The sequence below is a fragment of the Tachysurus fulvidraco genome, chromosome 3 (assembly GCF_022655615.1).
Source record: "Tachysurus fulvidraco isolate hzauxx_2018 chromosome 3, HZAU_PFXX_2.0, whole genome shotgun sequence".
Taxonomy (NCBI): domain Eukaryota; kingdom Metazoa; phylum Chordata; class Actinopteri; order Siluriformes; family Bagridae; genus Tachysurus; species Tachysurus fulvidraco.
In genome coordinates this window covers 13,523,182-13,540,506 of record NC_062520.1, presented here as the reverse complement: position 1 = coordinate 13,540,506, position 17,325 = coordinate 13,523,182, and the positions used below count along the sequence as shown (strand labels likewise).

The 17,325-nt window shown below is 40.2% G+C and overlaps 1 protein-coding gene across 1 annotated transcript in view; it reads left to right on the top strand.

Annotated features, from left to right (window-relative positions):
• Positions 1-3,499: 3,499 nt before the first annotated feature.
• Positions 3,500-17,325, top strand: part of rspo2 (R-spondin 2) — a 51,118-nt gene continuing 37,292 nt past the window's right edge. The window contains exon 1 of the mRNA XM_027148929.2: positions 3,500-4,722. Within this exon, the coding sequence (XP_027004730.1) occupies positions 4,623-4,722 (100 nt within the window). The 5' untranslated portion in view covers positions 3,500-4,622. The remainder of the gene's footprint in view (positions 4,723-17,325) is intronic.

Genomic DNA, 17,325 nt, shown 5'->3' with positions numbered 1-17,325 from the left:
TGCCAGTTATGCCTTCTGTATGCACAGAGTGATGCTCAGGACTCATCGGGCTGCATTAGCCAACAACACAATCAGTTAATGCCCCTCCTCTTATCTCTTGCATCACAACAGCTGCAGTCTTTGTTAGCCCATTGCTCATTTTTCTTCATCTCTTACACTCTCTCTCACTCACACACACACAGTGGCGGCTAAGACACGATGCATGTCTTTGTCTATTTTGGCCTCTCTGTCAGCTGACATATTTATGAGCGCTGTCTTTCTGGATGAGTGAAGGGGGGTTCACAGCTGCCATAGTGTTCAGGCATGTAGCCAGACAGCTAAAACGCTGACATCACCTTTGCTTCCACAGTTTGTGTGAGCAAGAGAGAGTGAGCAAGAGGCGGCCAGCCACGAAACGAGGAGGTGGAGGTGGATAAAGTAATTGGTTTACCGGTTCTTTTGCCGATCCTGTGCCATGACACATTACAAAAATAAAACCCCTTAATTATCACATGAACCTTAAGAGTGCTGTATCAAATGTTGTTTTAGTACGAAGTCCAGAGCAACATTAGACATGTGGTGAGCAAACCTCTCCACCACAAAGCAGGACACTTTTCTGAAAATAAATAAATAAACAAACAGGCAAAAGGTCGACTAAGGTTTTTGGTCCACACCACTACGTGACCTTTCTGTGTGCCGTTGTTCTCTGAAAAGGTTGAACTTTTGATTAAATTTGCTGTGGTAATTCCAATAGTAGCACAGCTTGTTCCGGTCATTTTTTCTTGACTAGTTTTCTGTAATTTAGGAACAGCTTTAGTGGAAAGTGGTTTAAAATGCTACAGTGACATTTACAGGTCATGTATTTAATTTACCTCCATGCATTAGTTCTTTGTGAAGATGATCGAGGGATGTGGGATCACAGGAAGTAACAGTCTACAAGAATGACCAGAAAATCTCAAGTTTGTGTCCTAGAGTTGGCCGAGGTTAACAGAGCCAGGCTGTATCCAGCGCGATACCTGTACAACTAGTTGCTCCTATCAGCCCTTGAGTAAAGCCTTTAATCCCAAAGCACTGCAGGGGTTCACATGAGACTGACCCTGTACCTTGACCTAGTGCTTATCTTACTGTCAGACAGAAAATTCTGTGCAACATTACCCAAATAAGGATTCTATTATATTATTGCAATATGTAATTATCACAGTAAACATTCCAAATCAAATTAGACAGCATGAATTTCCAGGTCAATGTAAATTATGCCAGTTTTTTCTTACTCCAATCAGGAGTACATCAAGAGCATTGGATATGCTGGTTAAAGGTTTGAAACCATAAGACGATCTTTATGTAGCCAATAGTGGAAAGGATGTCAGTGGAAAGGATTGTCAGTTATTAACTGTTGAGGAACATTGTGTGGAGCACGTACACTGTGGGCATCTGTGAAAAATTCGGTTGACCATAATTCTTCTAATCAAGTGTCAAGCTTTTAAGATACTTTGAGTATAAAGCATTAAACCTCAAACTTAAGCAATATGATACCAAAGGCTTTCATATAATACCCTGAGGCCACTGAAAAAAAAATATGGATTGTCGGAGTAGTCATGGCCTCACTTTAATAAATACTAATGGGAACCTGTATGGGACTTTATATATATATATATATATATATATATATATATATATATATATATATATATATATATATATATATAACCTTATGTCAAAAGTAACCTAATTGATGCTTTAACCTGTATTAGACTTGAACACTAAATAATCTGTTAGATGGACAGCTGCTCCTAGTGGTCATTAGTTCTAATAGACTTGTATAGGATTTTTAAGGTTTATATGGATAAACAGAGCCACCAATTATTTTAAAATAAGTACTTTGCTCTTTTAAGAAGTGAATATATGCACATGGTGTCACTAAGAAATGATGTCTCAGTAAGGTAAGTTTGTGATACTTGTACACGAGATACAGAAACCTTGACTGACTGCATGACTATTAAAAAAATCACAGCCAAAATCTAGTGTTGTGCAAAATTTAGCCAAGAACCACATCTTGTCTTGGTTGTATTTACATACCAGTTTTCTAGGTGTCCATTTACTCTTAAACTACTAACTCCTTACTACCACAGCATCATTTTGTCTGTAATGGAAATGACATATTATGTAAATAAATGATTCTATTGATCCCATGACTATCCTTTAGTCAAATAGTACTACTTTCTATAAGTTATGTTATACTCTATTATTTTAGATTTTGATAGGATTTCTAACTTTTCCTACTTAATGTTTTTATATGGAAAAAAAAACATGCAAATGAGACAATTTGGTGATCTGTCTTCTCTCTACTCTGAGCATGCAGTCCATACTTTCTTCTGCACACTTGGCAACTATTAGATGTCGACTATGGAAAAGAACAAGGCACAATTTCTGGGATTTGACGTCTAGACTGATGTTATGCTGACGTCAAACCCCTATCGGCTTCCTATTGGACAGGTAGTGCGCTAATCAGGGAGTATAAGGCATTATATTTATATCTTATGTAAGGTACTTATAGAGGGAGCTCGAAGTCATTTAGGATGCGGCCTAAAACTTTTTCCATGGTCTGTGGGAACTGCAGTGTGACTTAATGGTGGTTGAGCAGCAGTGAGTCTGACCTCATCCCAGAGGCTTTCTCTATTATCGTGTGTACATCACAGTGGAAAAGAAACATCCGCAAAAGTGAAGAACATAAAAATGACAAATAAATAAAAGATTAAGTGCCACACCTAGTGGTCAAGCAGGGTACAACATTTGTGTTTAATTTAAAAACAAAAAAAACAAAAAACATCAGATCAGACTGATGACTGAAATGATGAAGGTGAACTGATGCTTTCATCAACGTGGACGTTTTCTTACACAATCTTGTGCCCGTAAGGACGTTTCATTTATAACGCCCTATAACAAGCCTATGACACTTTAGTTCCCTCGGAGGCCTACAGAAAATAGATAAACAATAATTTACAGTTCGGTTTGAGAGACTCAGGCGTTTGAGTTCCTGTGGACATTTCGTACAAAGCCATTTTTCACTGTGCAGTCACTAATAGACTTAAATATATCCAGGCGTGTAACAGGTTAAATGTGGAGCAGTGCGTTGTGTATCCTCTTAGAAATACACTTTATAACACTGCTTTAGATCAGACAGGCGAGTTGCTTCGTTTTGCCTTGTAAGAATTGTAACTTTTACATTAAACAAAAAAACAAAACCTGAGAAACACGTTAAGGAAAACGAGCCCATTAGTGTTAGGTGTGGAGAGCAAGCAAAGAGTCAGAGGAAGCTAAAGGTTCATTGTGATTAAATATCTAACCTGCACTAGGACCCTGGGCTTGCTCATTAAGTAATTTCTATTAGACCCGGTGGATTTAATGGCATGCATCATCTTTGGAAATGTAAAAAAAAAAAAAAAAAAAGTGAAAAAACACCCCTCTTCTAGACGGTGGGGCTTCAAAAAAAAAAAAAAAAAAAAAAAAAAAAGCCAAGATGTTAGGAGTCTCCACGTGACAGCAGCGCTGAGCTTATATAGTAAAAGCGGCCCAAGCATCAGCACCACTAAGCTTCACCTCCTCATCAGCCGACAGCTACGGAGCCTTTATGTGCTGCCCAGGCGGAGAAAAGCCACACGTCGACCTCACACACGGCTTCACGATCACTAACGAGCTTCAGGTGTTCGACATAACTGTGTGTGTGTGTGTGTGTGTGTGTGTGTGTGTGTGTATGTGAGTGAGTGAGTGAGTGAGTTGGGGTTTTTTTTGTTGTTGCGGACGACAAAAATCCCGAGGCACTTTTTCCCCTCGATCGGCGGAGCAGCACGTGAAGAGCGAGTCCTGTTTCCGAGCGCAGTGTGTGATGAGCTGTGAATAACGGATCCACGCCGGGGTTTGGACTGACAAACTTTCTCCCGGTGAGAGGGATGCTCTGTGCCCTAACTCAACTTTGGCCTTCTGAAGGAACTTGATATTAGTTTTTCAACCGGATCGGACTTTTTTTTTTTTTCTGTGCTCATTTTTCTAACTCTTGTTTCTCGCAGGTAGCCTTATGTCATCTTGTATGTAAGCGTGTGTGTGCGCGTGTGTGTGCGTGTGTGTAGCTTATATTGAAGGCATCATCCTGATTTAAACGTTTTGCCGAACATGTCTGCTGGCGATCTGCGCAACGTTACGACACAACGCGACCACCAGATAACGTTGATGTATTATAAACTGCTTTGTGTGCGCTAAATGACTGTTTTGCTGATGAATTACGAATCTTCACCCTCCGCTATAGGCTGTTCTATATCCGCTCAGTCTTGCACTGACTTACATAATCTCATTCTAACTCTTTCCATAGGGAACGGGAGTGTTCTTCTTCTAGCCTATGATTAACCCTGTTTCGTGCACTATTTAACACGCTTGATAAAAAAAAAAAAATGACATTAGTCGCTGATGAGAAACTCTTTCCCGTCTGATAATCGACACGCTGAAGTATGGACTTCTAAACTTCCCAATCAACTCTAGGAACAATCTGTAGGCAACATTCAAACCTTAAACACGGACCTTGAGGACTGTGCACGGGAAAGACAACACTTTTGGCACTTCTGACTGAGTCGAGAGAACGCACAGCCGCCCAGATGCAGTTTCGACTCTTCTCCTTTGCTCTGATCGTGTTGAACTGCATGGACTACAGTCACTGTCAGACGCAGGCGCATCGCTGGAGAAGGAACAAAAGAGGTAAAAGCAGACTGCAAATCACACCGGGACATCTGATCACACACCTCTATTGGGAACTTGGCGCGTCGTTTTGGCGCATGGGTGCATTAAGTGGGACAAGTATTCATTTTAGACACATAAAAAAGATTCTGGAGATGACTGCCATTTTGTACAGCTAAAGTACATTTCACTACAGGGAATCCCTGGACAAGATACTTTTTTATGCATTTTATGCACTATGTGTTTAGGCATATATATTTACGGCATTTGGAAGAGACATTTATCCAGAGCGACTTATGTTTGTCTCATTTATATAGCTGAGCAATTGAAGGTTAAGGGCCTTTCTCAGGGGCCCAGCAGTGGCAACTTGATGGGAGTTGAACTCACAACCTCCAAGTCCTGCTTTAATCGCGGAGCCTCCACTGCCCCAGTCATACATATATATTTATTTATATATCTTTTGACTAATGGAAAGGAAAAGAAATGCATGTAAAAACATTTTTTAAACTTCTACCTTTTGATTCTGCTGACCTGAGCGCCAGTGTGCCTGCGCGTAAAAGTGCGTAAAGACACGAGCGGCAACTAACATCTCGAATAGCTGCTTTTGTTCAGCACCACTCCACACTTTACAATTTGAAACAGCGTGAAAATCCCCTAACTTCGGATATGACTAGTTTTAATTTGTATAAATATTTCGCATCATGTCAGTTTACACTCTTTTAGCTAACACATTAACGGCGTATTCCCAAATCAGGTCAGACCCACACTAACACCATTTGCTCTTAAATTGTGTATGCACGTTTAATGAAGTGTCAGCTTTATCTCACCGTGGTGTCCTAATATCCGCGTTAATTATCTGTGCTTGTAGCTAGCTCTATGTTATAAAATCACGTGGAACAAACATTTGTCTGTAGTTTAGTTTATAAGCAGTGTGTCCAGTACTGCTGCTTTCTTTTTTAATCCTAACTTTTAACATTTTAATGTCACATGGAAGGTAGAACCTACTTCATTTGATTTCCGAATGATTACATAGTTTATTCAAATTGTATCGAAATGATGTGGTGGAAACCGAAAATAAATAAATAAAATAATGTGAGCAAGTCCACTGTACAACCGTTTTGAATCTAGTAGAAAAGTCTTGCCTTATTCAGATATTTGAGTCCATGTAAATTGAAACTTGGTTTATTCAACTCTTTGGTACTCAGAAAGGTAGCTGAAAGTGGGCTGATAAATTGTGTGACATTGTTGAATTGTGAACCAATCATAGAAAAGGAAATCATGCTTCCGCTGCCCTGCCCCCACCACGACCACTACCCAAAAATGGAAAAACACATACCATCAAAGCCTACTTAACGCATAAATGTCTCCAAGGTGTATCAAAGTAAAGGTTTTGATGTAAAGACTATGTTTGTTCTACCTTTATTTCTATAAATCATAAATGAAAGACATCCATTAAAACATTGCAGCTCTCACTGTAATCACAGAAGCAAGAGTTTTTTTCTCAAGTTTAATTTGTGCTGCATCCACATCTCCTCTAGATGCTGCTGGTGGATTCATCTTGAAAAAAAAAGTTACCCACTACCTTGCACATTGTTCAAGTCAGACAAATTAAAACAATCATAAATCTGCTTCATTCAAGATATTTTGTATTGATTAATTAACTTTGGGTTGTAATATCCTGATGTGGTGAAGCTGACCAAAATCTAGTGGTACTAATGACCACTACAAGAAGCTGTCCATCTTACAGGTTATTTAGTGTGCTAGTTAACAGCTTAAATCTAATTAAGCCATAAATAATGAATAAAAATAAGAAATTCAAGTAATAGATAATAATAATAGCGGTCCACAAATGATCTGTATGTGTTTGAACATAGCTTCTGATTGGTACATTTAATATCAGGTAATTAAGTCTAAAAGGGAAGCTGCATAGATTTCTGTGTGATTTCTGTTTACTCACAATGATGATGCCAATTCACAGGTGGTCTGTTTACTGGCGAACAGAAATAAGCATCTCTCTCCAAATGACCTTCTATTGTTAAAAGAATAGTGGATTTGCAGTTTTATAGAGAGAGAAAATAAATGAGCTGCATATTGTGCTACTGTAACACATTTAATTATCTCAACTAAAGAAGAACGAAATAGAGGGAGGGTTAGGTGTAATCATTGCATGCTGGGGGGGGGGGGGGGGGGGGGCTTTATTCCGGCTGCAAGTCTTCCCCACCACCCATCTGCAAATAATCAGACCATCACTACAGGGTACTGGCACACACACATCTTCTGCTCCCCTATATTTCTACAAGACCTCTGTGATCTCAGATACTCCGTAATATAATTTTCTTAATGGGATCAAAGTTAGCTGAAGTGAACTGTGTTTAGTTTTTGGATGTTAGGAAACCAGAAAAATATTGATTGAAGCGCGAAAATAGTATATTGTGTGTGTGTGTGTGTGTGTGTGTGTGTGTGTGTGTGTGTGTGTGTGTGTGTGTGTGTGTGTGTGTGTGTTGTGTAAGAGACAGATTATCCATAGATGACTATGCCACTTATATATATGAGACCCCTAAACCATGCAGTCTGACCGCTCTGGATGCTTATAAATGAGGAAGTAGGTTCTGTTGTGATGATATACATAAGGCCAGGAGTGACACTTGAAATGCTGGGGAAGTCAGCCAAGCTATAAATTTACTTCCTTGTTTTATTTATCCTGCTTATTGAGAGTACCATGGGAGAGAAATCATGGTTCAATAGACTCCAAAACAGTCAAATATTTTTCTTGCCCTGTGGGTTCCTGTGACAGCTTTATACTCCGTATTTGCTGGCTTGCTCTTGTACAGCGGTATTTGAATCATTCCAGAGACTCCAGTCATGCGCTACGATTACGGTCCCCGAAGAATCAGCCATACGATAATTAGCATGTGCAGAACAATGTGAATATACTGTGTTTTAAGGTGTATTCAGTGCTCTTTATTAACCCTTCTCTGCTGAGCATTTGCCATGTTTTATATAGAGCATCGAATTAGGATTAAAAGTAGTGCTGCAGCACACACTGTTTTTCCTGTGCCTCAGTTGCAACACATCTTTTTTCATTCTGTGCAAATAAAACTAAACCAACAGTAAGAAACAGCCAATTTACACCTCCTTACCCCCTACACTCCATTCTACAGAGAGCAGACAGGGGGGTAGCAAGCCCTGCTATGATATCATTGCTAGACTCTAGGGTATTAGTTTTCATTTTATTCCCTGGCTAATGATGCCACCTGCTGACTACATAAAAAACCCCCAAAGGCTCGTGTGCCAGCGTAGCCCAGAGGAAGAGAGAAATCAGGCATGCAGATCTGTAAAAAGAAATGCTGTTAACTGCTTTGTTGCTAATTAATGTATTCCAAATGCTTTTGACAAAGTAGTATTGATATTACTATGCTGATGTACGTTTTATTTTACCCCAAAAAGAAATTTACTGAAGTTCATAAACCTGTTATGGTCATTACACATATAATAATGTTCTGAGGACAGGAACAGGCTAAACAGGAGCCAGGTGTTAATTATTATAGGTTAGTAGAAGTACTTTTCACGGCAAGCTACTTTTTCCTCAAATGTTAAGTGCACACGTTTCTTTTAGTTCACATAAACTTGTTATTAGGGAGGTTATTAGGTATTTCTGTTGGAATTCTTCTTTGACCACTTTTCACCTAACATTAAAAATGGTTTGATGACTTCATCGCTTTAACCTCATCATCTGTTGATAAGATTTTGGTTTCTTGTGGAGGTATTCCAATATTTTTAAACGAAAGACTTTTAATCATTGTCTGTCGGACCCTACGGTTTCAGGAAGTGTGTGTGGAAGCACAGCTTTCTGTGTATGAGTGTCTTGTGAGTCGTAGATCATCACCATGAATTTGGTCCCTCGTCTTTGTTTTTTTTCTTTTTTTTTCTCTTTGTCTTTGTGAAGCTTAAAAAGTGCAACTTCTGATTAATAGTCTGATTAAGCACTTGATAATGGAACTAATAGAAGCATATAGCAAGACAATCCTGTGCCCTGTAAGCTGTGGATATCTCAAAGTAAAAGCTTATTTCTGAGTTCTAGCAATGCCGAAACAGTAACAGAGATCGTCTGTTTTTTTTTTTGTTTTTTTTTTTGTTTTTGTTTTTTTACGAAGAAAAGATACGGTATGGTTTAATTTACTTTCATCAGATTTTACTTTTCTTCCCTGCATCTTTTATGTTTTTAAGTGGTTCTGGTCCAGGGTGAAACTCACGGACATTACAAAATATGATTGCTGGAATTGAAACCAAACTATGTGAAGGTTGTGGAGAGATCAGTCTGAGACCAGCCTGGCATCGAAAGGCTGATTGAGGGTATGAACGAACTGATTTAAACAAACAAGAGAAATTAATAACTCCCTACTGGAGTGAGCAGGACACACATTCTTTTAAAGAATTTCTTATGTTTACATTCTGTTCGGTTTACTAAACCCTAACTTGCACAGAAAGGCATGAAAGAAAGGAGCTGTTAAATGTAGCGCTGTGTTTGCGGAAAGCTTAAACAAGGTCCCAGGTCAATGGGTGGACACGTTAATGTTGGCTTCTGGTATATTCATGCAGTGTAAGTCATTGATTAAGTGCCTGACAGCGAAGGAGAACACTCCAAGAGTTTTTTTTTTTTTTACTTTTTTTTCTTCTCAAAATGGTGTTTGCCACTCTCCATTTGGAAAAAGTGAAAAAGCTGCAGATGGCACGTCTTTTAACAAGAGCTTTTCACGCGGTGCCTCCCTAATCCAGGAGATGGATGTTCTTCATCGAGTCAGCGAGTTTATGTGTACGAATCCCCAGACTCCTGCTGTCCAATAGCCCCTCTTTCCAGTGGCTGGGTTGGTTTTCTATTGCCCTCAGGTCTTGGACAGCAGTTCGCTTGCTTGTTAAGTAGTTAGGTGTGCTGTGTTTGAGACTGTCCCCTTGTATGATTGTTTTACCATGCTTGTGTAAAATGAGTGGAGCTTTGAGAATCTGAGTAGTTTCATACAGCACACAGGAAGAAGCATTTCTTGTTGAAGGGGGCATCCAAGGCTGCGATAGAGAGAGAGAGAGAGAGAGAGAGAGAGAGAGAGAGAGAGAGGGGTAGCATATTTGAGGAGATCAGTTAGAGATGGCTTCATTTGATCTCCATCACCTGAAAGGGATTAAAATCTCTCAGAGTTCAAGGGCAGCACAGAACTGATGGGAATGGTTTTGTCTGATTATGTGAATAAAATCTTAAATGTAGATGAAAATGCAAGTTAAATAGGACTTTTCATTGTGAATATACTGCTGTATTCCTAGTCATTGGAAGAGAGGGAGTCTGCTGTCTTCACTTTCTCTGTCACCAGAAGATTTGTGGTCTGATTTGTTTTTAACTCCGATCAAGCTCCTGCAGTTTATTGTGTCTAATGAAACCCTGTCGTTCCTGCTTAAGTTGATTTATCAGTTTAATGACAATTTGACAGCCTTAGTCAATGCGTTATTGGCTCTGGCTGTGGTGTCAGGGCAGAGGATGTGACGACCGCTGCAGCACTCTGAGCAGTAGTGCTATAGTACGCCTCTGGCTTTCTCTCAGAGGGAATGGAGATGGCACGAACACACAATCACATTGATACACCAAGCCTTGTTTGACCCTCAGTGGCAAATCTGGTTTGAGTTCTCTTTGTATTTATTCACCACAGAAACACCCACACGCCCTTTCCTCAACAACATCAGTTAGCGTTAATTCATTTATCCAGACCGAAAGACTCCTGATTTGGATTTGGGGTGGTATGTTTCCTCCACCAACAGCCCATATCTCCGTATTGTGAGCTGTTGCTCCATTTAAGATGGAGAATGGAGATGTTTTCAGTTCATGCAAAAAAAAAAAGGGGTGAGTTTAACAACACCATTCCACACCACCCATTTGTCATGTCATAGCACTTTGTGGGTAAAAAAAATTCATGTGTTAGAATTTCACCGGGTTTTTGTTGTTGTTGTCGTTCCGTCATACACAGGGAGATTCCCTCTTTCCATCTCAATCACTGTCATTAGAGGATCCCTTGCGCTGGCAATACTAAATGCCAAACAGATGGTTTTCTTTTGGGCCACATTTTACCGCACTGTAAAAGTTAATTTTCGGAAATGAACTAAAATAAAAAGGACTTATTATATAATTCGTGTAATACACTCCATATTTCCTCATGGTGATTGGAAACTGTGGAGCTGCAGACAAAAGGTTCAGTGTCCCATAAGCAAGTAAGATTTTCTAGCTTTCACCTTTGTTATTCCCTCAATAGCAAACCTTCCAAAGCAATTATACCTTAATGTGTTTCCGTATAAAGCTACTAAATATGGTAATATGGCTAGTTGGGTACAATACCCTTTAGTTTATAGACCAATAAAATTTCTGAATGTGGGACTTATTTCCAAAAAGCATGCATGAATCAAATTTGCAACAGATTTCTTTTTTTGTTGATAAAAATAGGAGGTATGGAAGGTAAAGACAATACTCAGCAATATGCCATATAAGACCTGACTGCACTTCTGATGCTATCCCAAAGGCGCATTGCATTTTCCTAGTACTTTAAGTAATGAGGCCACTTGCAGTTGTGGCAGCCATGGGTTGCCGCATGAGACAAATAGTTAGATTTTCCCTCATTTGTTGAGTGTGTTTCATTTTTGTTTATTACCTTGGAGTTCAGCTAAATGCTGAAGTAAAGAAAACCATGTGACGGTAATGTTAGCATTTGAGAGGAACGGCAGTGAGGTTAACCGTTGACATAACTTTTATGTGCCAATTCTCCATATCAGCAAGCCGCCTTAGCCCCTTAGTCCCGCTTGTACTTGACCCTTTATGATCATCCAGCATCCCACAAGCTAGATGCCACATCCTCAACACCCTCCTTAACACCCGGGTTGGAAGGCCTGCAACCATGACTGGGTAATGGGGTGTCAACTGAGTGTTTGGGACAGTTCAAAGATTTAATTGCTCTTTCAAAGTGCCCCTGTTGAGTTTGAGGAACTCGACTTGCTCTCCTCTTGGCTACTACACAACTCTTACATACTGTGTATGTGTTGCCGGAGTCTGTGCCCTACCCAAGTCTAAAGCAATGCTCACACTTTTGTCTTGCATGTGTCTTTTCCTGGGAGGAGCAAATCGGGCGTCCTGGTGTGTCATGTTCCTGGACGTTCAGTGAACATCTATCCGTAGCAAGCTTGCTACGTTTATTATTTGTGAGTAAACTGAGGAACAGGAAAGCTTCTTGACACAACAAAATAATAATAAAGAACACTTAAAGACACGACAGACGTGCAGTTGTTTTTTCCATTGACCCACGCTTCCATGACTGAGAGATCGATGGGGTAAATTTTCTGTTCAAAATCGGAGGAGGTGGAGGAAAACATAATGCCTACCCGAAACGAATGACTTTTACCATGTCATCTTCCATTAAAGTGAACATGTTTTTTTAATAGGTGGGCATTATGCACATCAAGTGTGACTGCTGATTAATCGATTTGTGAGGCTGCGCCAAAACCCGGGCCTTGGCGGCCAGACAGCACTGGCCATGTGGGACCTATCTCCAATTCTGATTGACATTTACAACCACACCTATACGAATCACTTCAACAACACTGGGGCAGTGTGATTCTTCTATCGCTCCTCCCCAGCCTTCCACTACCCTACAGATGGACAGGACTTCTCTGTTCCTCTGTATGTTTTGGGACCTCTAATTACGCTTGCTCTCCACATCAAACCCTTACTCAACACGCCTTTTCTTTGCTTATGGGCTGGACGTGGGCTGGTCAGTTGAAAAAGAGGAACTTCTGGCATGTGGTTGTGGTTGCCTACAGGATGTGGACAGAGTTGGGGTCTCGTCTCGACTTCTTGCCCTTTCCTAACCTTTTATAGCAATGGTCTTGTTTAGTCCTGCTTGGCCAAATGGATGCATCTAAAGTTGAGAAAAAGGGAGTGCAGAAGAATAGCGGAGTGCCTGGCTTGGCCCCTGCCTGTGGAACTAAGAAGCACTGGTGTGGTTTCAATCAGAGCCAGGCATGGAAGTCATTAGAGAGTTGTGGTGCTGAGCTCATTGTCTCTCCATTCTCTCTTTTCCCTGTCTTCTCATTCACTCTCTTCCTCACTCTCATACACACTGTCTAAAGATTAAGCATGTTGCTTGAATATGGACTAGGTCTTAGGAGAGGCAATCACTGGAGATACACACTCTCAGATTGGTACTTCTTGTACTTGTTGTCAGTTTATTTATTTGTCTGTTTAGGCCCAGTCACACACAGCAGGCAAAGGAATCCCATGTTTCCCTGACATGGCTTTAAATCGTCCAATAAAAGGAACTGTTTCGTAGTAGCGACAGGTTATGACATTGTTATGGCTGCAGATATAAAACACTCAATTTGTTGTACCGCTGTCACAAAAATGTTTCATGAGGCTGTCTCATACTCAGCTGAAACTCTAGAGGATGTGCCTGCATTACACAGGATCGACTCTGTGTGGATCTGGTTACCATTGATGATGTTCTCTTTGTAATTTCATTTATTCAGCTTCATTAATATTTTTAATCCTAAAAGTTGCAGTGGATACAGAGAGTATCCTGTGAACACTGGGCAAGAATACACAATGAAAGCTTCAGGAATACAAACCAGGCAATAATACACACTCATAGCTTCAGGAATAAGCTTCAGGAACGTTATTCCAGTTCGTTGCAGGGCACCTTGTACTTTACACCTAGGGGTAATTTGGTACAGCCAATCCACCTACAGCTATGTTTTTGGTACAAGGAAAGAAACCAAACAACCCAGAAGAACCTAAGCGAACCTAAGAGAACCTCACACAGAATATAACCTAAGCTCAGGATGGAACTGAGGAGTCAGATGCCATTTATTTGATTGAATTTGTGCTTTGCTTATAATTTAAGTACATTTTTATTCTTCCGTTCCTATGTTTTGTTTGCAGACAGCCTCAGTTGTGGTCCATTTATAAATGTTGAGATTTAGACACTGTCTTTATTCCTCCGTTCTTTCTCTTAGTAACTAGGTTGCACAGCAGGGACCAGTCTGCGGTAAAGAGCATGGTAAAGAAAATGTGTGGGGCAGAAAAAAATATCCACCAACATTTTTCAGATTCCTGTTTTTTCCTCTCTCATTTATCCACTTGTATTACATGTTGGCTGACTTTTCTTCAGCTCAGTGTTATTTTATTTGGAGCCGAGCCAGGCCTCGGGAGCAGACTGTCTTCTTTAGCGTAAACAGCTGTCACAGGCAGGGGTGGCAAGGAAATGGTGTGCACACGCAGAGAGGTCGTGTGTAGTTTACATGTTTACACCCCAACGGCTTTGGTAATGTCACTTCCTGGTCACACAAAACGGACCAAGCAAATTTCAGCTGCGAGGGCAGCGCATGCTGAAATAGATTCATCAGATGAGTAAAAGTTGTATGTAAAAGCAGGCAGCAGGACTCAGCAGTACTGTTTGGGTAAGCAAGCGAAAAGTGTTGATCTCTCTGATCTCTCTAGGATCATCTGGGTGCTGAGGACACAGGAGATATGAAATGCACTTGCACAAAAAGAGTATGAATTAGTGTTAATTTGTAACTGCATGATGCCTGGCATGTCCTTACCTGCAAGCAAAGGCTTTAGTTTGGAAATATGAGTTTGTAATGATACCGTCAGAGATGTGTAGGTATGTGGGCACCCTATACACATGCACAGGAAACAGCAACGCTATAATTTAACTTCCATGCCATTGTTAAGATCTTTTTTTTTCTTTTTTTTACACTATCTCTGATGTATCTCTGTTTTAACCTTATGGGGTCATTTGGATGATCCTCGTGAAAAATGCTTTCTTCCCCCCTTGACCCATACTCACATAAAACTGCAGCTTGCATTTAAAGAAATAAAAGAAACAAAGGTTTTCCTTTGAGTCACTGATGTTAGTGTTACGTTTAGATGTAGGCATGGCAGCCATTATCTGTATTAATTATTTTGCCAGTAGAGGGTCTTGACATGGATAATTAGATAAGAAGAGTTGAGCGACAGATCTTTTGTTATTTTTTATTCTTTGCTACACAAATCTGATTAGGCTTTTAATATGTGCACACTATTTATTAGTAAAATAGAAAGCCGCTCTGTAGGAGCTAAAACTGAAAGCAGACGTAATAGTTAGGAGGTTTTGTTCAGTGGGAAATGCTGACTATGTTTAATTTACCTCAAAATCAGTAAATAAAGTAAGTAGCATGGAAGAGAAAACAGGAAACTTTCAAAGTAAAAATGAAAACTGTGACCACATTTGCAGCTGTTCTTGAACCAGGGGCTTGGTGGTGGTGGTGGTGGTGGTGGTGGTGGTGGTGGTGGTGGTGGTGGTGGGGGTGTTCAGGGGTGATGCAAACACGTCTGTGCTAGTGAATCCACAGTGACTTCTGATTGCCCCATTTCCCCTCACACTTGTTCTTTGTTGCCATGGTAGAGAGAGTGTCGTAAACTCATCTTTACATCAGAAAACCCAGCAGAACCAGTCTATGCTACAGTACTGTATGTGGATCTCCTCCTGCACTCTGAGTGGCTTTCAGTTCTTTAGCCAGCTTTAGGAGAAAGTGCTGACGAGGCTTTTTGCAGAGACCCGAAGCTCAGGCTAGGTGCTGACTCTCACTGGCAATGCTGCTGGTAACCACTGGACGCAGGTTATGGCCAAAGCAATTTAGCCACAGCCAACCTAAGCTCCTTACAGCAGCCACAATGTTTGCGCCGTTGTCTATTCTTATGCATAACAACTTTGCTTCCTTGAGCAACCACTCCACAAGCACATTTTTTTAGGCTCTCAGCAAGACTGCTGTGTGGTTGTCTGGGATAAATGCAGTTTGAGGACAATGAGACTTGAGCAAGCAGTCAGAAATGCACTGAACTATGATGCTCATGAATGGGATCACGTCTACACTCGACCACTTACGTTCTTAGAGGAAAATATCTGACATCTGTTAGTGCTTGATTTTTTTTTCTTTGTGTCCTTATATGGTTTTGGAGCTGCTGTTGGATAGCAGGAGCTGGTACTGCTGCTGAATATGAGAGTTGAGCAACACTCTTTATTAGTGTTCACCAGCATGAACTTTATTACTTAAAGTTGGTAAGCATGGTTTGGATATCATGTTTGACCTGTAAACAAGAAGGCACACTGGTGCAGCACTCCATTTGGGTTTCTCCAGGTTTTTAGGGTTTCCTTCCAACTCCCAAAAGCGTGCTAGTATGTGGATTGTCTTCACTTCATCCCCAATTCCCACTGACACATGGGTGAATTCAGATGCTTTGTTTAAGATGTCAGTTTGCACACGGTATCAACTTTATCATTAACTACAATAATAATAATAATAATAATAATAATAATAATAATAATAATAATAATTTTCTTCTTCTTCTTCTTCTTCTTCTTCTTCTTCTTCTTCTTCTTATTATTATTATTATTATTATTATTATTATTATTATTTCAGAGCATGAGGTATTTACTTGGTATAAGGATTTTGATTCTTATATTGCTAATATTATTGCTAATTGCTATTTGGATATCTACTCTGATTGATATATATATATATATACTTTCCTTAAGAACTCACACGTTGTAACTGAACGCTTGTTTCTCTGTGCGCTCTGTGTGTGTGCTCGAGTGAGGTGCCGCCAGTCTCTAGTAATGATGTTTGATGTTTGCGTCTCCATCTTTGGCATCAGGCTTTTGATGTGTTCTCCAAGTGACCAGGAACATGTGTGAGAGCGAGTGCGTGACTCTCTGTGGCCACCCCTTGTGGTGTTCTACACTTTTGACCCTGTGGACCTTTTTCTGATCTGTGTTGTGTGTATGGGGTTGAGCAAGGCTGTGGTGTGTGGTGGATAGCGGGTCTCATTAGGGAGTTAATGATATACAACCACGTAGTAGTATTGGCATTGCCTATGACAGCAAAGGTGAAATAAAAAGCTTAATTCTTACGGGTGTATGGTATGTGTCTGTCCATCTCTGTGGCATAGCAAGGAGCTGATTTCAGGGGGGGGAGGAAATACTTTAAATCAATTCACTCCACGATCTGCGTAATTAAATGAGTCAAAGTGGCATGCTTGTGCAATTGGGGTGAACATTAGATAGTCAGCAGAAACAGTGGTGGTATTTCATTTCATTGTTTAAGACATAATCTACCATCAAGCATTCATCTTTTTTTTCTGCTCTAATATTACATCTTGCTATTACCTTAATATCTTTATGCTCAGAGTACAATTACCTGTCTAGAAGCTTTCAAACTGCATCTAAAAAGGCATAGTCCTGATTGGTTAATCCTAATTTTTCAGCCGAGCAACCAGTAACTAATACAGTGAGACGAGGGGTTCATTTCACGTCTGTTGTCTGTAAATACAGAGAAATTATAATGATAATATTGTTGATCTTTGTAAACATAAGCATAGTTCCGTTGTATGTGAAATGTATATGCTGTATAATCATTTGTGCTGTATGTGTGTTATGTAAACTGTTATATACTAGTTCATGGAGGTTCACACCTGAAATCTCTACACCTTTATCTCAGAGTATTTGCGAGCCTCCAGGCAGAAGCAGTCCCTGTTTATTTGAGGTTTTGGGGGTTTATGTG